At 37.6% G+C, this 23,699-nt stretch overlaps 3 protein-coding genes across 3 annotated transcripts in view; 1 reads left to right on the forward strand and 2 right to left on the reverse strand.

The window, feature by feature from the left end:
• Positions 1–23,699, reverse strand: part of LOC118733152 (cuticle protein 21.3) — a 147,834-nt gene that overhangs the window by 58,958 nt on the left and 65,177 nt on the right. The gene's annotated exons all lie outside the window — the stretch shown is intronic.
• Positions 719–23,699, reverse strand: LOC118733147 (transcription factor SPT20 homolog). Its single transcript, XM_036462408.1, has 2 exons — positions 22,961–23,699; positions 719–1,758 (listed from the first exon to the last, which is right to left on the reverse strand). The coding sequence occupies exons 1-2, from the start codon at positions 23,285–23,287 to the stop codon at positions 1,000–1,002; spliced, it is 1,086 nt and encodes a 361-aa protein (XP_036318301.1). The 5' UTR covers positions 23,288–23,699; the 3' UTR covers positions 719–999.
• LOC118733150 lies at positions 10,465–11,459 on the forward strand. Its single transcript, XM_036462410.1, has 2 exons — positions 10,465–10,834; positions 10,930–11,459. The coding sequence occupies exons 1-2, from the start codon at positions 10,706–10,708 to the stop codon at positions 11,251–11,253; spliced, it is 453 nt and encodes a 150-aa protein (XP_036318303.1). The 5' UTR covers positions 10,465–10,705; the 3' UTR covers positions 11,254–11,459.

Genomic DNA, 23,699 nt, shown 5'->3' on the forward strand with positions numbered 1-23,699 from the left:
ATTAAATCAACCATCAGTACCATTGCGCCCTTTGATAAGAGACTTAAGGTATTACCTATGGAATGAGTCAATCTTTATTGGATTTCTAAAGAACAGCGATACTCACCCATTTTGAAATTGCCACCAACTACACTATAAAGTTTCAGGTATAGATTCACCATAGAACCGGATCATTGTTGCCGTCAGGGAGTGTAGAGGAAAAAGTTCTTCAAATTTATTTCGTTGTGCGATTAACCGTGCTGTGAAAGGCCAGATCACTAAGACATTTCATGAAGTTCTTCGCGGGCATAACACTTCCGTTAGGTCATTTAAGACGGCAATGTAAATATGCCTATTGACACTCACCAAACCATAATCTTAGCAGATAAATATGCCACTGGAAATCGTGAACGTGAATTGGTGGTTAAAATATTGGACCAAAATATTTCAATAAAAAATTTTAATTTAAGGCGGTACGAAGTGCGCCGGGTCTGCTGAGATATTTATGAACACATTAGCAAGAAATAACTCTCGAAGTTGGTTTTTTAAATACACACATACTCGCACGCGCATATGTTACTTTATTAAACGAATTTTTCCAAACAGTCGAAGATTTTCCAACCATGTATTGCAAAATTTTTTAGCTAATCGAATAAATTAAATTTGAAAAAAGGATAACTTAAATTTAGATGACTGTTGTTCTATATACAAAAATCTATATGCAGAAATCGTTCTCTTTTTGGGCTCATAATGATTTAAATAATTTACCCTCGCAGACAGACTGGAGAGATTAAATTCGATGCCAAATTTATAGGAATTTATGTAGTAAACGAAAGCTTGCCACCCTCACTGCCTTTGCAGCTGATTTTTTATTTTTTTTTGTTTGGTTTGTATGTATGTATGCCTCGGATGTCGGATGTTCACACCGTACACACATCAATCCGTCATCCAGCGTACCAATAATATCTGCACACCAATAATATCTAACACAAAAAGCTGCATATGTAACTAATGCGTCCTTTAGAAGTTATACTGCAGATTGCCGCTGGAGAATTTCACGTGCGACACTTTGTCCGATGGCGAGTACTGCACGCCCAGCAACTTTTCGGTGGTGCTGCTGGCGCTGTCGATGGTGGGCGAGATGGGCGTTGTGGAAAAGCCATTGTTGGCAGTGATGGTGGCAGCAGTTGGCGCCGAGCCGAATTGCCGTTCAGCCAATCGTTGTTGTTGTTGCATGTAGTTGGCATAGTCGGAGGTGGTGTAAATGGGGCTGTTCTGTTGATTGCCGCCAGCAGTGAAGGCGGCTGCCGTTGGGCGATTTTCGCTGTACAGTTGACGCAGCAGCTGTTGTTGGTATTCTTGCTGGCTAACATATTGTTGTTGTTGTTGTTGTTGTTGTTGTTGCTGCTGCTGCTGCTGTATTTGTTGCTGCTGTAATTGTTGTTGCTGCTGCTGTTGCTGGTAGGCAAGGTAAGCGGCTTGCAGTTGATCGACCTGATTTGGCTGTGCAGACTTCGGCGCCGAGTAGCGATGCGGCTGCGGCTGCGGCTGCTGCTGCTGTTGCTGCAGCAATTGTTGTTGTTCCAATTGGTTTTGCAGTTGCTGTTGCTGCTGGATTTGCTGCAGTGTTTGGGCGTAATGCTGTTGGGCGAGCTGTTGGCCAGCGTAGGCGGGTGTTGTTGACTGAGTCGTCGAGTACTGGGGGTTGTATGGGTAAGACGACTGTGAATATTGCAGCGCCTGTTGGTAGGGCGACTGGGTGTCAGCGGCGTTGGAATACTGCAACGAGAAAAAAAAGATTAATATGTATAAAGTTTTGATATTAAATATGCGTAAAAAAGAATAAGTGGCAAATGTCAAAGGACATTCAACTTAAAAGCTGGTACTTTCGAAGGCTCACCTCGGACGTATACATCTCTTTGGTGGAATTGTTATGGGTGTGTGCATACATATGTATGTATTTATGTATGTATGTTGTTGAAGAGCTTTTTATTTTTCTATTTTCCACGAAACTTATGATTTTGAGCAGACTTTTAAGCGGATTTTTATTTGTTTTAAATATTTATGGAACAAAACAGAAATAGAAATAAAAAGCAAAGTTCTACGCTTTGCTTGCGAGACATTTGAACTCTTGTTTTATTTTTATTATTTTTGTAAAGTACTTCTATAAAGCATCGTATATACTTACAAGTATGGAATCCTATGCCCCTTTTTGTCTATTCTCTTTCTAACAGCGGACGTGCCTGCCAAACAGCGGACGTGCCTGCCAAATTGAAAAGCATGATGGCGGCAGTGTTTGACAGGCACGTTCGACGATGCGAACGGCAATGGAAGGTAAGAAATGGAAGATGGATCACATGAGAATGAAAGAATTATGAAATAGCAGAATGTCGAACCAAAACGAATTTCAAAAATCTGACAATGCGAATGACGTCAAAATGAAAGAAATGCAAAATACCGAAATGTCGAAACAGAAGAAATAGATGACAGGCACGTGTTCAAGGGTTTCGTGCAACAAAAAGAGTTGTTGTGTTGCGCCATTCAATATTAAAAAAAGTAATGTGGTTAAATACGCTTTTCTATTAAGTTGAAAAATTACATATTTCGCCAGCCAAAAAGTGTATAAATAAATATATAGCATATTGCTATAAGAATTATTTATAAAAACGGTACATGCTTATGACCTTATTCATAAAAAAGAAAATAGATGTAAAGTAACATTAAAAAAATCGATTTGCTTACTTTTTAAGAATTTGGGAAAAACATTTAACTAAAGTTTTTGTGCACCCATCTCTTTTTCTGTTTATTATTTTCAAATTTTTCTTTTCCTTAATACTCATTGAGTTTTCATTTACACCCAGCAAAAATCAAAATATTTTATAAGAAATTTGTTGACCGTTTCTCGCACACTTCTCTCATGCCTTTTTATCGTAGTTATTATTCTGTTGACATCTAAATTGCCATAAATTTTATGTTGTTGCCAATACATTGTTTTCCGGCGTTTCCTCTGTGAACTTTTATAACTACATTCATAAAAATATTACTAATTTTGGTTTATAATTTTTAAATAATTAATAAACAATAAAAAGTTAGTCACAATTTTAGTGAATGGTTCTTGCAAATAATATTATTTTATGGTTAAAATGACTTGATCGCCGTCAGGAGCTTATCTACTTTTTTGCCAAAACCAAAGCAGACGGGAAGGACAAAAAGTTGTTCATTAACGATTTGTCTGAAATATCGTTCTTGAAACGCGTTACTACTCACTAAATTTGTAAAAATAAAATTTTTTCACTTAATTGTTATATTCTCATTGTGGTAAATTTACTCATCATCCCAGCAGGGCGCAATCTTCTTTTCTATGATTATGTTATCTCTACTTTGAATTTTTAAATGCACTGAAATTCACTAATACCCACTTCCGCAAAAATCACCTTATTTCGTATTTCCTTTGTTAAAAGTTATTGTAAATCACATATTTTTATTGCCTTATTAATAAAAAATAAAAATTTTAAAAAGCTTTTTAAATTGCCGTTTACAAACATTTTCCAATTTATAAGCCTTTTTAAGTTACTTTATTGTTTATGAATAAGGCTATTACAAATTAGCACAATCAAAACACGTTCCTTATCGAAAAATTTATTATTAAGAAAGTTTGCTGTTCTCACATTTTCTTTCAACATCCAATTCGACTTTTATTACTTTTTGTACAGATATGTCATCGCCGCCAGGACGGCGCAATCTTGTATTCTATCTTTCTTGTCAAATATTCATTTAGATCTAACTGTCATACTACTATTAATGGTAACCATGAATATTCATTAAAATCGTTTCAATTCGGAATAAAAGTAATTTACATACTGCTAGTGTAAATATATTTTTTAATACAAACTACCTTTTTTAATTCTAAAATAAATCGACAATCTCAAGATTTATAAGAAAATTGTCTTCAAAAAATACGTAACAAATCATCCCTGTTGATATCATAATTCAAATGCAAATTAGAATAGAAATTTTGATACAAAAGTTTTTCCGCGATATTCATCATACAAATTTATCATCTTACTTGTCCGTATGTCGCTCTGGAAAGAAATATATTTTAACTGATATGTTTTCTTGAAAATAAATACAAATTTACCTATTTTTTCCAACGGCAGGCACGAATATGATATTCAAAATAGAAGCAATGACAACGAATTTTACACACATTGTTGTATTTTAGCGCAAAACGATAAGTTTCACAAATATTTTGAATTATTGCCTGGAACATACACATTTATCGTTATTATTGTAAATGCAAGACTTGGCACGCATTTTTAATTTCTTTTTTATTGAATTCAAATGAATAAAAACACATTTTTCTAAAATATTTCTCAATTTACATTTTAAAGTTTTTTCTGAAACTTGAATGTAACTCTGTGAGGAGAATGAGAGAATTGAAAATCAGGTGATCTCAGCTGTTTTCAAATGTAAACAAACAAAATGGCGCTTTCCATACTTGTAAGCCTATACAATGCTATAAAGTCAACTGGAAGGCATGTGACCATACTTAGCAAGGCGTATTTAACAAGGTGGTGTTGGCCGTATATAAGTAAAAAATTACACTAACAAATTATACGCTGATGTCCATACTGTCATTGGTATGAGTTACAACAAACACATTATTTTGACGTAATGGCCTCCACATCGAAAAACTCAGCTGTCGCCCCAACACCACATTGTTTAATACACCTTGATACTTAGGATTTATAAAAATTTACACATTGTTGACTTGTAATCTCAGTGCCAATTAAAGCAACGGTGGATTGTTTCATTCTACTGCATATTCTTGATAAAAAAAAATTTATAATAATAATAATGGATTGGCGCTTACACATTATTTTAGTGCTTCGCCGAGTTTCCCCTCCGATTTATGGCGTGTGCCTCGTTGTGCTGAATGGACGAAAATGCTTTTATAGGAGTCGGGGATGCTTTATCTTCTAGTATTATTACCGACTTCCAGTTTCGCCCGGATGCGGGTTAAACCGACCAGAAGTCCATTTTCTTAAATAGGACACGCATTTTTCACCACAAATTTGGATTCATTGGACCAAAATACTTGTATAGTAGACTTTTTTCAGGAATGGTCTTGCGGTTAAAATAATTGACTTCCGGTCGAAACCTTAGATTCAGCGTCCCCGACTTGGTGATTCATATTTTTTAGTTTTCCAGTAAGAAAATTTTCGTCCATTTTAGGAGTCCAGGACGAGTTGAAGTTCGACAGTAATTTAGACCTTAAAAAAGGCACTTCGGAGAAAAAGTTTCAAACGAAAGCTGCGTATTTTTATCCTCAGAAACCGCATCTGTAGCAAAAATATGTATGTCTAATAAAAAAAAAAAATTGGATTTTCAGACAGTTTAACCCACTTGCCGGCGAAACTGGAAATCGTCAATACCACCAAAAGATAGAGCATCTCTGATTTGGTAGGTAATATTTTTGCGCTATTCAATAAAAGACGTTTCCCTCCCTTTTAAAGGAGGTGGATGGGTAATCTAGGACACCCTGTATAAATAGCTGAAGGGATGCCTTCAGATCAGCAAGATCAGCTGCGAAAGGCTTCACACAATCGACTCCATCAGACCAACGAGTTAGAAATATACAAAATTCGTTGTTTGTGTTTTTCTTTAAGGAACATTCATTTATCATACTCTCGGATTAATAATTTTATTCCGTTTTTTTCCAAATATGTATAACTATTTTTTAATCTTCGGCGAGAATAGATTTATTTTTAATTTGGCCTGGTTGGAGGCTGAAGTCTGACCTCATTCGCTTAGGTGGTGAAGAGGAGTATTAGGCTCTGTGCTGTGAAGCAGCGAGAAAGTTCGGATAGTTAGACGTTTATTTTGAGCAGAGATCATCAATTCCATTTCCGGGCGCCAATGTGTATCGATCAGCCGTCAGTGTATGAAATGAAGGAAGCTACCTCCGGTGGCTGAGGAAGCCTTGAAATGTATAAGTTACACAACAACGGGGATGTTTAGTGGTTTGATCTTGAAAGTTTACTGACAACTGTCGGCTACTCAGGCAATTTGCTGACCACCTATTTAGTCATCACAATGGGATATGACATAGAAACCTAAAACCCACTATTTCGGCCAAACGAAAATTAAATCGAACACCCTTTATGTAGAATATTTCGACTGCGAAAACAATTCCAGCAAATATTATGTAACCAGCGGATGTTTGTTTTTTGAAGTAGGTAAAATCAAGGCTGATAATCAATAAATAACCGCGCAAATGTGTTAATTCTTTGAACTATTGCATGTCGGACGCAATCACGCCATTAGCTACAGATCAGTAATTAAACGCCACCAAAGAGATGAGTCGATAGCAGTTTGCAGTTTACACGAAAGCACGAAACCGACAGATGCACAGTAATGCACTTAATTGTAATACGAACAAAAAAAATATTCACATATACTGAACATAAATTTAATAAATAATTGTTGCATGCATCAGTTGCTTTAGAGCACTGACAGCACATTGAATGAAATAGGAGTATCTTGCAAAAGGTCCTGGGCTGCTTACTTGGGACACCACAAAATGAGCGGAAGACGAGCCATATATTTACAAAGAGGTCTTGCCGCTATTTGCATTTGGAGCAGCTTGACGCTGTTGCTGGCAGCAGCACCAATGCCAAAGGTAAGCACTTTAAATGTATACATATGTATAATAAAGACATGCCTCTAAAAAGGTTTCGCTTTCGCAGAACTTTTTCGATCAAGGCAATCAAGTGGCTGAGTTCTTTCAAAATGGCGCTGAACTGCGCGATCATGTCGGCTTCAAGCTACCAGAAACGAGCATAGACTGGCATGAGGAACTTCGACGTAAGCGTTCGCTCGATGGCAGTGAGCTGACTTCCGAAACGGGGCCGAGAACTTCATTTACGCAACTTATGCGCAAACTGAATGCACCTTGCCATGGTGGTGGCGCGGGTGGTACTGGTGGTGGCACCGATACAGCTGACGGCGGTGATGATATTGTCGATGAAGCGCGTCGTCGCATAGCACGTATGAAAGCGCGTAAGGCAGCGGCCGGAAAGAAAGCGAAAAATTCCAAATCGAAATCGAAATCGAAAAGTAACCAACGTCGTCGACGGCAAACGGAAGCTGATGATCTCGAGGGACTGGGCGAGGGCAAGGAAAGAGATTTGAAAGAACAGTTCATGGCCCATCTGCAGCAATTCTCTGAAAATATGAATCGTGTATACGAACATATAGCATCGTCGGTGATGGATGCGATGAAGCGAATGGAAGAGAGCTTTGGAAGTAACGGCGGGCAGTCGTAAGATTTTGGTGGAGACATTTATGTATGGCGTGGAACAGTCATTGGAAATATTCAGCATACATACATACACATATATTTATTTTTAGCAAAACCAACATACATACATACTTATGTATATATGTACATATATTGTGTACTTAAAAATATTTGCACATTTTCTCATAGAAAAAAATTATTCTACTCGAATTTAAAAGAAAATTAATGTACAAAATCTAATAAAATTTTTAATTCAAATGAAGAAAAGTGAACTAACTTTCTCACGGTGGGGAATGATACAATAAATCACAGGTATATCACCGCGCGATAGTAAATTTTACACACAAAAAAATTAATATATTCGTGAAACTATGGGGGTAATTTATAGTAAAAATGCGTACTTGGTTTTTCTCTTCCACTTCCGGATATTTTTTTAGAAGGACTCGGAAATTTTAAAAATATGATTATTTCAAAAAATTATTTAAAAAATTCGATGCAATAAAGGATAACAATAGTGAAACCGCAGGATTTCAGGCCTATAAGCCTCACTTCATTCTTTGTTGAAACTCTAGAGGGACTCATCGACGAATATATTCGACGGAATATAAAAACTGGCAACCTGTCCCCGAACCAGCATTCATATTCTAAGGGTAAATCCGTGGCCTTGGATAGCGAGGGTGCTTTCAACAACATCTACCCGAAGTCTATTGTTAACTCCCTTCTTATGGCGGAGATGCAGCGGGGTCTGGTGGATTTTCTTGGGCTCCTTCTCGAAAAGAGAACTATTCTATCCGAACTGGGGGATGGTTCCATTACATAGTATGTGACCAGACACACCCCCCAAGGGGGCGTTCTCTCCCCTCTACCCTGGAATCTAACAGTGAACACCCTACTTCTAAGCCTAAAGGGCACCGGTTGTCAAGTCATAGCGTATGCCGATGACATAGCAATCATGGCAACGGGCAAATATCTTCAGGTCCTGATTGAGTTATGAGCAAAATGAACTCGGTCTGGTAAACATCTGGTTCAAGGAATGTGGACTTAGCGTCAATCCTACCAAGACAGAAATGGTACTTTTCACAAGAAAGTATAAAACTCCCTTATTTAAGCCTCCCACCCCAAATGGGGTGGCACTTACTCTCTCAACTGAGGTCATATACCTTGGAATTATTCTAGACAAGAAACTTGGCTGGAAGCGAGACATTGAAAGCTCCAGAAAGGTCAATACCGCCCTTTATGCCTGTAAGACGGTTATAGGTACGGTGACTATCCGTTCTGTTTTTTGCAGGACCGTACTGTTTTTCAAAGGTAGGTCCTGCGTAGTTTTCCAAACCTGAAAAACCTGAAAATGTACTGCTTTTTTCCAAGCGTCCTGCATTTGTCCCGCATTTTATCCGTTATTTTAAAATTATCGGACAATGGATGGATTTTTTCAAAAAAAGTGTTTCTTGGTACTTTTCGTAGCTTTTCTTCAATATCTCGTGAAAAAATCTCCCAATCAACGTAAGCGACTTACATCTCGAAGGGTATTGATGTGCCTCTTACCAAAATATATAACTTGTGGCGACTTCAATGAAAATTTTTAGTGCTACAGGCGACCATTTGCATTTTGTCGTCAAAGTCAAAAAAAGTGAGATTTTCAATCAAATACGCAGTTTTATTTGATTATTTTTTTCATTAGTTTAAAAATTCGATAAAGAAGATATATCATTATAGTAAATTTTAAGCCAAAGATAATGAATATCGGATTAGAAATGTAAATGCAATGAAGTGAAATCTGCACAAATTATAATCTTTGTAAAGGGCACATAAATACCTTTGTAACTCGTCGTTTACGTCGATTCATGACGTCGATTTTTGACAAATAACTGCGAAAAGTACAAAAAACAAAAAAAAAGGGTATTGTTTTCGTTTTGAACGACTCAAAATTTGCCTATAAAATAATCTTTTAAAGATTTTCACTTTTCGTGTAAGCTGTTGTAATTATAATATGTTTCCTATACTTTTATAAATATTCATGTAAAAAAAGATTAATATCGATGAAGAAAACGTGATTCGTTTTTAAAGTTTAAAATGTATTAAGAATTTAGAATCATAAATACTCTTTTGATATTTTTATACTACGTAAATATATGTAGGCATATTTTTGAAAAATTGTCCTTCATTTTGAATCCATATTTATGGTCACCGTAGCTATAGGGCAAAAACCGGGAATGAAGCCACACATAGTACACTGGACGTACACAGCTGTGATAAGACCCATTCTTTTCTACGGGCTCATCGTATGGTGGCCTGTGCTAAACAACACTTTGTCCAGAGGCAAGGTGGAACGGGTGCAGAAGACGGCTTGCATCTCTGGAAATAATGTTAAATATTCCACCTGTGGATCTTTACGGAAAATTTCGTGCCAGCTGCACTAAACCTCAGTTTTCGCTTAACGGACCATTGTGTTGTTTTTCAAGTAGAATTAAACGCCATAATCGAGGCGGCTCGGTGGCTCATAACCTCCGTCCCTCCAGAACGGCCTATTGCTATCTATTCTGACAGCCAGGCTGCTATCAAATCTCTCAATTCTAACGGAACAACGTCCAAAGTAGCCATAGAATGCAGGAAGATTCTCAACATGCTGGCATTAAAATGCTCCTTGACTGTTGACTGTTGACCCGGCTGGACCGCCCCTCTCTCAGATTAAATAGTAGTCGGGGTAATCCCCGGACACTGCCCGATGGGCGCACACGGAAAAAGGCTAGGATACCCCACCAACGATTTTTGTCGCGGTTGCAGGGATGAGGAAGAGGTGGAGACCGTTGAACACTATCTCTGCCATTGTTCCGCCTTGGCTAACACGCGCAACCGATTCTTCAAGAAGTACTTTTTAAGTACTTAGATATCTTCAAATGGTAAGCATTTGTGTATTTAGTACTCACACTGATACTTTAAATACTGTTTCAAGCATATTTATTACATTTACAGGAATCTAACAAAAAGTTATACCCGTGTGAGAAAATTTAAAGCTAAAGCCAATGTAGTCCAATTTTCAATCCACTATCACTTTAAATCTACAAACCATTATCTGTTTCCGCACCAATTTCCGCCAATTAAAAATGGCAACAATCTGTAGTGGATTTTCATGTTAAACGAAAGTATCTATGTATGTATGTATTTACACAATAATGTAAAGTATTTCGCTAGCGATTTATAAAACGCTCATTAGAATGCTAACACATTTAAATCTCTAATTGAAAGTAAACCCGCACAGTGGCTATTTCTACCTAACACAGCCATTTCATAGCCTTCAGCGTACGCGAGCGCGATTCCTTCACAACGTGAGCAATTGAATATCCCGCAGCATTTAGCGCGTTGTGACGTAAATCGGCTGAACAGTTAGTTTGCACTCGGTAAATGCGATAATTGGACGAGAGAATGAAGGAAACTCAATTAAATTTGTTACGCATTTCCTTTGGCGTTTTAAGTTTCCTTTTGTATTTAAAAGCTACAACAACAGCAGCGCTAACAGCTGCCGAATGGAGACAACGAACTCCAGTACAAACGGTATGTGTATATAGAGTACAAACTTACATTCAGCTTAAAGAATTTAAAACTAAAAAAAATAAAAAGTAAAAACTATATAGAAACATTAATTACAGTTAGCTGCACAGCCGCGAAGCAATGCCCTACAGCGCAACGTACGACGCTTGCAGCCTTTTACTCGTAATGCTTTATTAACTCCCACTGGTCAAATAGCAGCTGAAGCTGAAGCTGCACACCGCCACAATGATGAGCACTCAGCGCTAACGAAAACGCTTGCAAATACCCACTCGCGTTTTGTGCGAGCAGCAGATGATGCCGGCGGCGAGGCGGACAGCGGTGCGACTTCGCAGTGGTTCAGCGATAATTTTGGACAAATGATGCAAACGTTGGTTGAGTTGGCGGGAATTGTTATTGGTGCTATCTGGAGGCTTTTTGCCTAGCAATTTAATGGCGATACGAATGAGTGAGGCTATGTAGAAAGCAGCAGGTGAAAGGAGTCAAGGCTGAATGTAAATACATACATATGTAAGTTTGAATTTCAATTGCTGAAGGTTATGCAAATACTATGTGAATGGATGGAGCTTGCTGTAATTAACGTTAATTCTTTGATTACTTTAAACGCTGTTCGGTACTTGATAACGTTTATTTGTGGTGTAAAATAAATGGAAATAAAATGAAAATTCAGCGCTTATCTAGTTAAATAAGGTCCTATAGTAGAATATTAAACTGGGGTTTAAAAAATTGTATTAAATCGTGGTATTTAGTTGGTGGTCCTCGTCACTATTGGCCAGTATAACTGTAAACTAGAGTTAGCTGGATATTAATGCGCCTTTTGTGATACCACAGATTTCTCAAAAACCACATTTCTTGAACAAATTTGTGGAGTCAGCAAATCTGATCAGCTGCCATATGTTCAATTTTTCCGCTGCGCATAAATCGTTTGAAAAGCCTTTGCCCAAAAGTGCAGTACATTTGCACAGCAAGTGCCTGATAGGCACAGGTTCTTCTTCTTCAACGCAGCTTCAGCAGAAGTCATTGTGGGGCACTGCTAATCACTTTGCACGTCTCACTAAAAGTTTGTGCCCATGGTTAACGACATTTCTCTACTTTGCAAGGATAAAAGCTCTCGCGATTTGTTCATGTCCCACTCTGGCCACACCTTGCCAGTGCCTTTTTTAGGAACAATTCCCCAGTTTTGAGCTTGCAGGCAGCGATTGACCAGGCTGGTGAAAATGGTGTGGAAGTACCCTTTCATGCAAGATGGTCTGCTTTCTCGTTTCCCGGTATGTTGCTATGTCCTGGTACCCGTACCGGATGCAAGGTGAACTGCTCTACCTGAGGACGGAATCGGGGTATAAATTATATTTGTTTTGACCACAGTAGGACGCAGAATGTCAGCAGATTCTTGTATAGCCGCTAGTACGGCCTAAAAGTCACTGAAATGGTATACTCCTCTGCCTACTCTATAATGAAGCTTGCATCCCTCAGTATAAAACCGAATGGATTTTTCATGCCCCGGGACTCCTTCTGTCCATAATTCTCTACTTGGTATCTCTATTTGATGCCGTTTACTGAAAGTGGTCGTTGGTTTGCGGTAGTCCGTTTTGTTCATCAAATTTTGGTTTTAAAAAGTGGTAGTATGAATACCTCTCTGTGCTTTCCCACTTTTTAGTTCCTGTATGCCCACTTAATCTGTTGGCAAGATGATCAGGATGACATTCATGACCTCTGTGGGTGTTGTGCGCCAGTCAGTGTTTATAAAGATTAGCACCGTTTGGATTGTGATATTTTAGGCCTAAATTGGATAAACGTAGATCTCACATTCTCCTCCGCTTGGGGCAACCACCGCTCCGACTCACAATTGGGAACCCGCATCATTACAATAGCTGCCGTGATATGAAGGAATGTCTGGCTGAAGTGGATTAAGCCAGCATCAAGCATTCAACAGAGCTGCAAATGGGTAATATTTCTAAGATAAAAGAAGGCAGACAAGGAGTCTGTAACAGACCATCACATCGAAACTATGATGGCCTAAGTACAAATTTTTCCTGTGCTTTATGAGGGCAGCCAAGATAACCCAGCCTAACCTTATAATGGTATATTTTGGAGATAAAAAATTAAAATGTTGGTATAATAAATTAGAGTGCTTAATTTTTACTAAATTCGTTAATTCGTTAAATAAATTTTTCTATAAAAAACGAGAATGGCTTTATTTGAATTAGTTTAAGAACGTATACTCTGTTGATTTAACCACCATCTAAAAAAATCAAAAAATTACGTTTAATTCATCATACTTTGAATAATTAGTCTTAAAGTAACAAATCACACCTGTATGTAAAAGATTTTCGTGGAATAGGCGCAAAATCTGACCAACGGCGCGTATACGCAACGACATGTTGTTCGTGATGTTGAGAAATCAGGGTTTGAAATGTTCATCATCGCCTAGCCATCGTCAACTTCACGAACGAAGAAAAATTACACTGAAGATGGCACATCGCCAAAACCCCGTTCGTCTCCAAACAAGTTTAACAAGATATGACGGAAATTCGTTCCAAAATACATAATGTAGAAAAATATTGGGGCGTATTCTTGGTTTCGTACGAATCGCAAATCATGAATTTTTTTTATCATTTTCTATGTATATATATTTCAAATTTTAGATCATACGAAAACAAAAATATGCCTCATTATATTTTTATATTGACCAACTCGTAAAGAGAGGCTTAAACAGAAAATACCGTGGTTCCTTAGTTAATTGGGAGCTCTCCCCAGCGTACTGGTAAAATTGTATTTAATTTAACCAATAATTGAATTTTCAGATATGAAATAACAAATAGCTTTGGGGATTTTCAACGGTACTTGGTTTTAACTTTTAGCAATAATTAAATTTTGGTTTAGTATATGCATGAAAATTATTTTGCATAGAATGCATTTATTTAGTATCAATAAAAAAATGCACTAAATACATACATACATTAATATACATATGTGCATTTATATATACACACATACAGTGACGGGCAAAACTGTAACATGGTGTAACACTTTTTATTTCAGCCATCGCTATCTTTCCAAGTTCTAACGACTTTCATACTTTTGTTGTATATTCTTGTTGGTACATCCCTACTCCCTCTCTCATAATAATTTGAAGTCAATGCAACAACAATAAAAAAATCAGTAGACAAAAATGTAAATTAAGGCAGATGTTACAGTTTTGCACTCACTCTCAGTTTTGCATTTGACAGTTATCTCTTACGTAGTTGGAAGTCAGATGACTTTTTTCTATATTGTAATTTATTGAAGAAGTGATCACCAGTAAATAACATAGTTAATCAGGAACCATAAATGTAAATAATAGATTTACTGCGGAAAGACGGAACCGCACGAAAAGTGGCAAACAATTTTGGAATTTGCTACTTGAAAATGTTAATACTGAGAAAAAATATAGCCTAAAGTATTCCCAAGGACAAAGGAAGTCCGTTAAAAAATATTACGGTACGATATCTTGTGAACTTAGCAGCAAGTAGCGATGCAGCCACTATTACAGAAGCGCTTAAGGTATTAAACTTTAATGCAAATCAATAGACAGCGAGGCGAAGAATTGCCAAATTGAGCGCAAAGGCATCATAAAAAAGAAAAAAAACAAATTTGATCATAGTACATGTGCGAGTGTGGCAGCGTTTCGCTGCATCGCACGAAACCCGGACCGTTGCCTATTGGGATATGTTAGGCCGTTCAGAGTGCAATAAAAAACATATTTTTCAGTTTCAATAGAAGGTTATTTGGTCTGACAAGACTAAATTAATCGCTTTCAATCAGATCGCCGGGCATGGTATTGGATCAAAGACCCAAATTAAGCCCATGCGCATCATGTAAGGCAAACTGTGAATCACAGTGGTAGGATCTTAATTGTTTGGGGTTGTATTTAAAAAATTTTGTTGGTCCGTTAGTACGCATAATGCGTAAGGAACAGTATCTGTTCATATTTCAACAAAATTTGCAAGATTTAGTAAAAAAAAATAGAGTTTCTGCTGAAAAATCACGCAAAACATACTGCATTTGTTCGCAAAGCCTGGATACAAAAGCAAAAATTTGTAAATTTGAAATGACCTCCACAATCCGCGTACATGAATCTCAAAGAGAATTTGCGAAATCAACTAAAAGCACAGCTTAATAAGTATCAAAGTCCGTAAAATCGAGTACATGAGCTGTGAAAGCAAACTAAGGATATACCTCCAGAATTTTTACAAAGATACAAATAAGGTATGCCAAATCGCACCCAGGAACTGAAACAAGTAAAATAGTACTGAACATTGTGTTAGTAGTTCTTTTTTTTCGTGAAAATTGTTAAAAAGTTCTTAAAAATATATGAGTGCAAAACTGTAACATCTGCCTTAATTTACATTTTTGTCTGCTGGTCTTTTTATTGTTGTTGCATTGACTTCAAATCATTATGAGAGAGGGAGTAGGGATGTACCAACAAGAATATACAACAAGAGCATGGAAGTCGTTAGAACTTGGAAAGATAGCGATGGCTGAAGTAAAAAGTGTTACACCATGTTACAGTTTTGCCCGTCACTGTATGTTTTTGCTATATCTGCCTTTCAACCACATTTACTTACTCATAACTGGCCGCAATCGAACATGCAATATCTTGGCCAACCAATGTTGGATACCAGCAATTAAATGCCAATCAGTAATTATAATTTGTGGCATATTGTTTTAAACGAAATTGACTTTATTAAAATTTAATGTAATAGAAGAAGATTGTATGCTACTGACGATATGGGCATTATTTTGAAAATATTTGGTTGTGCAATATGAAATGCGAACACGCAAATGAAGAACAAACATATGAGGGTTTTGGTTTTAAATTTGAATAGTTGTTTGTATTGCTGACCAGATATCACAACGCTATTATATTAAATTGAATGTACCATAATAAAATGCAAACACACTTATAATTACTACAGTAAAAGATAAATAAAAAGTATTTAAAAAGATCCAAAGTAAAATTAGAATTTACATACATACATATGTAAGTAGTTAAAATGTTAAAAAAGAACCTTTTGCAAAGAAATATTTCAAGGTACAAAAATATTTTTGATCAGTACGCAGAGTTCAGAATACATTTACTAAAAAAACGTTCTTTGAATTCCATGCCTTTCTGTGAATCGTAAATCGGCAGGCAATTGCCAACCCCCGTTTTTATTTCTGCGATGAAACAACAATTTCTCAAAAATATACCTACTATCACCATTCATCCCCCTTGTTGAAGTACCATTTTTTCGAAGAAACAATTATTGAAAATGGTTAACGTGGTCAGTTATCCGGTAAGGTACATAAGAAAAAAAATTTCGACGAATTAACAGTTATTTGAAACACAACAACGAAGAAAGTAAAAATATTCTCAAAAAACCCTTTTAATCAGAAATGCCGGAATTCTGCTAGGCAATGAAAAAAATTGGTTCGATTTAAAGAATTCCACGTGGCAACAACCTTAATGACTATTTTTCGAAACATAATCATAAATATGGCGAATGTAATAGCACCGACAGACGGCAGATTTGATCGGGTTCAACTTGCTAATTCGGAATTATCACTTGAATTAACTGCAGTTGGTCCGGATTAAGCCCTAGGAACAGAAGCATTTTCGATGACAACATTGATCAAAACGGTCAGTCGTTGGGTTGGGCCCAAGTTCGATCCCTGTTTCGATAATTTGGAAATTTAAAAATTTTAAATTTTTTATGTTTAATTTTTATAAAGAAAAAACTCAAAAAGAGCCAAAGAACTAAACAAAAATATATAAACGAATTTTGCTGCCCGTGGGATTCTAACCTACGACCTCGCAGCTTTCCTAATTCGCAATACTGATGTCTGTCAAAGCACAATTTTGAGTAGATCAACTGCTCTGTTAATAAGGATTAACGTTGCCGTCTGTCTATGCTATGAGAAAATTAGGGTAAAGTTTAAGTCAACCGGAGCAGAATGATAATTTTTTCAAAAAGCAGCGTGAGCAGCACAAACTCCGAATGTTCCTTAGGTTAGGTTTATGTAGTTTCCTTAAACAGGACACATCAGGAACACACTATTATTAACGGCAACCGCAAAGCTATATATAACGACAAATGCTGTGTGCCAAGAACGAAGCTCGGAGGCAAGAGAATACGCATCCGCAGAGATCTTCTGAATTGGTTAGATACCAAACAACGCAGTTATTTAGACAGAAATCTTACAAAAACTGGGCTGTTTGGAAGGAAGTGGCCGCTGTGGCTGAGTGGTTAGAGGGGCGTACTACCACTCCGAAGAATCGGGATTCGATAACTGGCCCAGCCTACATCTAACTTAGGTAATGGCAAATACTCGCGTTTATTTCTGCTTTGAAAAAGCTTCTCATCAATGTTATTTTCCAATCGAAGTTACGCCACCTTCTGAAAATTGTAGGTCCATCCATTTACGTAACAACATCAAGACCCCCACCTCAAATTGGAGGAAAAGCTCGACCAACCACTTAACAAAAGTGTACACGCCTAAATATTATTATTATAATATTGTTATAAATAAATAAGACTGTAGTTAACCAAGCTATAAACATAGGTGGAATCATAATGTAACAATCTCGCCGCGTGAAGTACAAATATACCCTTAAAAATCGAGAGATGTGGTTTCGTGAGTCTAAGGAAACTTCTAAAACAAGGGTAGCCCATTTGTTGTCAAAGTTATTCCCACTAAGAAGGAATCAATGTGGCCTTGCCTGCCCCGCTGGCACCAATATAATTCTGACTCTTCTCTACTAGCTTCGGGAGCGTCATGACCGCAGTCTGTACTTATCTTCCTTGTCGCTGTCGCGCAAGTTAGCAGCCAATCGAGTGCTTCCTATCTCTGCCTACAGAATACTACAACCATCTGGAAGCCCTAATTTAAGATTGGTGGAGAGTTCTTTGCAAAATACTCCTGCACAGACCCTTCCCGCAAGCCCCAACCTATTCGCGTAAAAGTTCATCGGTGCCCCCTTCCTTACAGTGCCTAGGGTTCATTCATACCTAAAGGGAATGAGAATGAAGAAAGAATAACTGGTGCGAGTCTAATCACGCTCCATGTTATGGGGGATAAAGTGGAAGCCTCCGAGACTTATTACACCGACCACTTCGTGAGTCAGCTAAGCACCCACTCAAGAATGTAGCGCTAGCAGGAGCAGCCATGCTTTCGATGTCGACTGTATTTAGGAGTCATATTGGCAGTGCTACTAAGTACTCTACTAGTAAGAGCATAACAAAACATAACATATCTCATTCTTCAGCTTTTTCCTTTGTCTCTATTACTTTCTCTATATCTATAGTTTTTTTTTTATTAACTTTATTATCTTTATATTTCTGTTTTCATTTTTATCTTTATCTATTCCTTAACGTTTGTCCTGATTTTATATTCATTCATCCCCCACATTAACCATTTTTTTAGGTATTTAAATATACCTTCCTCTTTGTCTTAATCTTTAGTTTTTTTTTTTGCTTTTAACTTTATCCCGTTCTCCTTCTACATACTCAACTTTACCTTTATCCTTGTATGAATCTTAATCGACTTATGTAAATCTTATTCCTAAACTGTTGCCTAGCACTTTTATTTAATTCTGAGCCGTTGTGGCTATTTTCCATCCTTATTTAATCGATACTTATATTTGGACACCCTTTCGCTGGGGTCGTAGCGTTACTGTTACACACTGTTAGTAATATGTACATTAGAGTAGTCCAATTTTTGTATGTGGAAAAATATTTCATCCTAGAAAAGGGAGCACCCCTTAGTTTTTTTTCCTGTTGATATTTGTAACATCTATACCAACTTTCAGTTTTCTACTGCAACCAATACAGGGTGCTCAATGACCTTGAAATTCGCTACTGGTTCGCTGTGAAACTGGCATAAATATTGGTGATTTTAATAAAAGCGACTGTTGCCATGACAAATGAAGCTTGCGATATTTTTTTAGATAATTTAAATTTGAAAATTCTTAGTTACTTAACCAATTGTTTTATTAATATATGTACCTAATACTTCTAGAGTAAAATATGAGCATCATGAGCATCCTCAAAATTTATACCTAGAAACGTAAAGTTTGGTACCAGCACCTCTTTCCTCGGCAAGAGGAAAAAATTTGGAAAGTGCCCCAAACCCTATCGCGGAAAATTTTTTTTGGACCACTCTAATGTACACGTATACTATGTGTACGGTACTTAGATAACTTGAGGAAATACACATGTAAGCAATATAATTAAATATTATTTAGTATTACTTATTCATTTGTGTTGTACTACCAATTCCCTGCGTAATTATCAAAGAGATGCTATCAATTTGCGTGCAATTGGCAAAATTCACCGCACACACACACAATTACCCAATTTGAAAAATCCCCCGATCGAATAAGTCCCCAACATGTGAATATAAATTAATAAATTATTCGCAGTTGCAATAATCAAATCAAAACGAACGGACAGAAAATGCAAGCAAAAATGCTCTTACAAGTATTGCTCAGCGTATCAGTTTGCTGGGTAGGAACGCACGCGGCGCCAGCACCACAGGTGATTGTGACTTTTGTCATAACCAATTAATTTCAAATACTACCCACAGCTTCTGTCTCTTAAAGGACTTCCAAAAGGCGGCTCTTACGATGGCCAACCAAATGAAAGAGATGGTGGAAAATGGTGTAGCGACAGCCGGTGAGCAAATACAAATTATGAGTGCTAAGGTAAACGATGCTATGGCAATCGGTTATGGTGAAGTTATGAAGATGCCTGCAGGAGGTAGACGTAAGCGTGAAATCGATTCACAAGCATTGGGTGCAGGTAACTCGATGAGTGCTGAATCAGATTATTCGAATGAATCAGATTTGATTTATTCGGGTGAGTCCCTGAGTGATGACCAACGCAAGAAGCGCGCCGCGGCACCTGATAGTGGGTCACGAAGCAGCTCATCACAATCTTCGTCCTCGTCGTCGTCATCATCATCTTCGTCACATTCTTCGTCGAGTGAATCCGATGACCATTAAGGAACTAAATGATGTGTGCGAATCATTAAGTGTCAAATAAAAATATGCTGAAGAGATAATTTGTTTTTTTAATTAGATATTTGGAGTTAGATTAGTTTCTGTTTAAAAATACTTTTTTAGCTGAATTATTTCATAGTGTTTGGAAGTTAAAAGCCACTTAGAAGCAATGATGCAAAAAGAGCACAATTGGGCTATTTTCTGCACCTTTAATCCCTCTCAATTAGATCTTTAGATTTGGTGAAAATTTCTTGGTATTTCTTGAATTTTTCCGAGTTTTGTTTGGAATTAAAAAAACGAATTCTTGTGGTTTTTGCCTGAAATATTTAGGTTTTTCAAAAAAGCAAAAATAGGAATAGGCACCCTCTCAATATGCGGTCTTTTAATTTTTATTTCGGCCCATTATTTTAACCAATTTCGGTACAACTTTAAAATTTCGAATTCCATCCCTCCTGTGAACTTATTCCGTTGCACAGAAATAGTACTTAGTAGGCCAACAAAGATTATACTTTGATTTTACATACGTAAGAATACAATAGAACCCTGTCACGTCTACTACAGCTGTAAAGTAAAGGAGCACAACCTGACTGAGAGACCTCATCGCTAACGGTTTAAGGCTAATCAACTTTGCCAGGGCCAAAACATGGTGGTCGAAAAATTTCCAGAAGGTTCAACACCTTACGGAAGGTCTCAAGACCATGGCGAGCACTTATAAAAATAAGAACGATGATAAATGAAGTCCAGGGTGCCCTAAAATTAAGGAATGAACAATTCTCCATACTGCGAAATGGCAACAATATGGAAAATTAAGGAGAGAAAGACGCGCCTGAGGTGATTCGTTGATTGGCTTTGAGAAGATTTGAAAGACAATAGGAAAAATAATAAAGCTAAGCTTTCCTTGTACCTTATTGTACTAATATGTATATCCTCAATAAATTGAAAATTATGCAAAATATGAAATTCAAACGTGCTTCGGATAACCCAAAAGAAGAGCGATCTCGCCATTATGCCTACTACAAAAGGGCCAGCGCGCCAAGCATCGTCTATAGAGGGTTTTGTGGGAAAGACTAAAGTCTACCGCCAACATGTGGTTTAGAACTAGTAAATCGAACACAGACCGTAGGCGAAATCCTGGTTTTTTATAGGAGCTTAGAACTGCTGGCGTATGGATTCATCGCCCTCAACAAAAGATACGTTGATCGGCATTTTCCAAGTTTTGTACGAAACCAAAGCGAATCGGCCTTTAGGACAAATAGGCGGCGCATTTGCGCATCCGTAATTACATCACTGTTTACAGTTGTACTTTTCGTTTCTGGTTTCGTTTATCTGGAAACCAGCATCAACATTGAAATCCTACAGAGAATCGCTACTGCCAACGACAAATATCACACTCTATTAGCCATTCGAATGGACACAGACTCTCTAGACTCCTGGGGTTATTTTTTCAAAAAGCGGTTTCAAGGCATCTTCACGAAAATACTGTAGATGGCCTTGCTGTATGTTGGTTCGATGGGAGTTGTTTTCTTGAAGCATGGGACTCTCAATGTATTATTATTAGTATTACGTCAGATATGCGAACTGAAATAGATACATTGTGCTAAACCTTAATTTTTGTCACTCCAAAATTAGAGGGTGCCGTGTTCCAAAATTTGAATGGAGAGGATAATGGTTCCCCAAGTTACATCAGTCTATGATACTTGGGCAGTCACAAAGAATATACTCTGAGGTTTCCTCCACCAGTCCACAAACTCTGCAGTCGATCCCTATAGAAAGCCCCACTTTATTCAAATGGAATTTAACTCGCAGTGTTCTTTCAGGTAGCCTGTAAGAGTCCTATTTAATGCCCTCCCGGCTAAGATCAAGGAGTATTTCGGAGTTCCATCTGGAAGGAGCTATGAATTTCTTTGATTATCTCATTCCTTTGGACTTCAGCCGGTGGGCAGCAATGTGAGATTCTTCTTAGCTCCTAAGGACCAAATTCACAGTGCTCAGTTAACTCAGAATCGCACTGTGAATTTGGCCTTAAGTAGTTCTACAGAGTATCCTTCGGATGTGCCACAGAAAGGCTCGTTACCGTGCAAACGAACTAGGGCTCCAGCTTCAAACCCTTAATGCCCAGCGACCCCCTCACAGCATCACTCTTTTATTGACTCTTTGGCTGTTAAGAAGAGTTGTACAACTGTCCAGAAGCCTTGATGTCGTTCTAAATGAGTCTAAGGCCTTTAGTGCTGTCTGACTATCAGACACAATATTTATTCTGGCCCTGATTTTCCTTCTACGTACACAGGAATACGGTTGCGTATGGGCCACTTGAATTTTGGTCAAAGTACGCCTGCCCGTTGTCCATCTTCGATGCATCGGTATATCGTACTTGGGACCCTTTTCTTTCATAGATATTAACGCTTCACAGCAGCCCCTTTCAGGAATTCTGATCTTGTAGGGCTTCTCAAAGGATGATTGCGTGATATTGATTGCAAGATCGTTCAGAAATGTCTACGTGCCAAGTATTTTTCCATCTTTGTTTTACTAACCGAAATTTGAATTTTTGAATTTAGGCCTCCTAGTAGAGATTGTATAGAAAACGAACACGAATTATGTATCCTCTGCACTGGAAGGATTTATCTACTGCAGTCGGAGCTAAATAACATTCAGAAATGAAAACGGTAATTTTCGAAGATTGTACTATAAATGTATGTAGGAATGTACCTAAATAGGAGAATGACTTAAGCTAGATGTTGTGAATATGATTTAACACTTCAGTCCCTTCAGATACATTCGATGAATTAGAATTTTTCTCCGATGAAGAAAACTGCGCAAAAAAAAAATGTGCCCAGCTTGTGGTTGAAGCGACTGGCACTTCAGCCTCCTATCTCCGTATCTACCTTTAACAATAAATGCTCTTATTGTCCGGCTTTTCATCTTATAGGTTTGTGGATTAAATCATGGATTAATTCAGAAATTTTTTGCAGTTTTCCCACCCGATTTTTAAGTCATTAAAAAAATATAAAATTTTTGTTCACAAAAAATTCAACATACGACCATAATCCCGATTAAGAAAACCACTTCAAATAAGTTCTGCTCTAATGCACACATTTTCACCAAACACTCACCTGAACTGTTGGGTATTGTTGTGGTTGCGCGTATTGTTGTTGCTGTGGCTGCTGTGTCGGCTGGAATTGTGGCTGTGAAAGTGGTTGTGCGAATTGTTGTAGCTGTTGTGCTGTAGGCGATGCCTGTTGACGCTGTTGCTGCTGCTGCTGCCCGCCAAACACGCGCGAGAAACTCTGTTGCAAGGATGGAGTTTTTAGGGTGAAAGAATTCGAATTGGAATCCGTGTGGTAGGACAATTGCGCCGTTGAAGCGTGCAACAGGCAGGCGACAAATAAACCGAGCGTTACCACTTTTGTGACTGTGTGCGAACAATCAAGACGAGCCATTGCTAATGGATCCTTTGTATTGTGCGTTTTTTCTCGTTTAAATTTTTTTACCGTTACTTGCGGTAAATACAATATGTACAATGGCAACGTACAAGCGTTTAATTCGTCAACAACTGATTGGCGCTGGCGCCGTTGCGATATTTGGTTTTATATCAACTTAATTTTGTAGGCTAAGCTGTTGGTTTTTTTTTGTTTTTTTTTTTGTTCATTGCATGCACTGGCGTTGAGAGCGTCGAGCGCAAATAAAGTGTTTGTTAAGTAAGTAAGTCGTTAAGCCATGTTAATGTGCGTGGAATGGCTAAGAAGTCGAAAATGAGTGCTCTACTATGTAGCTTGTTGTTTTCATGGTAAGCTTAAGCTTATTACGTTTCTCTCCTTAATCGCCCACAGAATATTGAATGTGTTGTTTAAT

This window comes from Rhagoletis pomonella, unplaced genomic scaffold (assembly GCF_013731165.1).
Source record: "Rhagoletis pomonella isolate Grant_MI unplaced genomic scaffold, Rhpom_1.0 Rhpom_scaffold_00002, whole genome shotgun sequence".
NCBI lineage: Eukaryota > Metazoa > Arthropoda > Insecta > Diptera > Tephritidae > Rhagoletis > Rhagoletis pomonella.

Excerpts from the sequence above, each read along its gene's own strand:
- LOC118733150 (XM_036462410.1), top strand. The coding sequence starts at position 10,706 with ATGAAGGAAACTCAATTAAATTTGTTACGCATTTCCTTTGGCGTTTTA. Across the intron at positions 10,835-10,929 it reads AACGAACTCCAGTACAAACG|TTAGCTGCACAGCCGCGAAG; the intron begins GTATGTGTATAT and ends CATTAATTACAG.
- LOC118733147 (XM_036462408.1), bottom strand. The coding sequence starts at position 23,287 with ATGGCTCGTCTTGATTGTTCGCACACAGTCACAAAAGTGGTAACGCTC. Across the intron at positions 1,759-22,960 it reads AACAATACCCAACAGTTCAG|TATTCCAACGCCGCTGACAC; the intron begins GTGAGTGTTTGG and ends TTCTCGTTGCAG.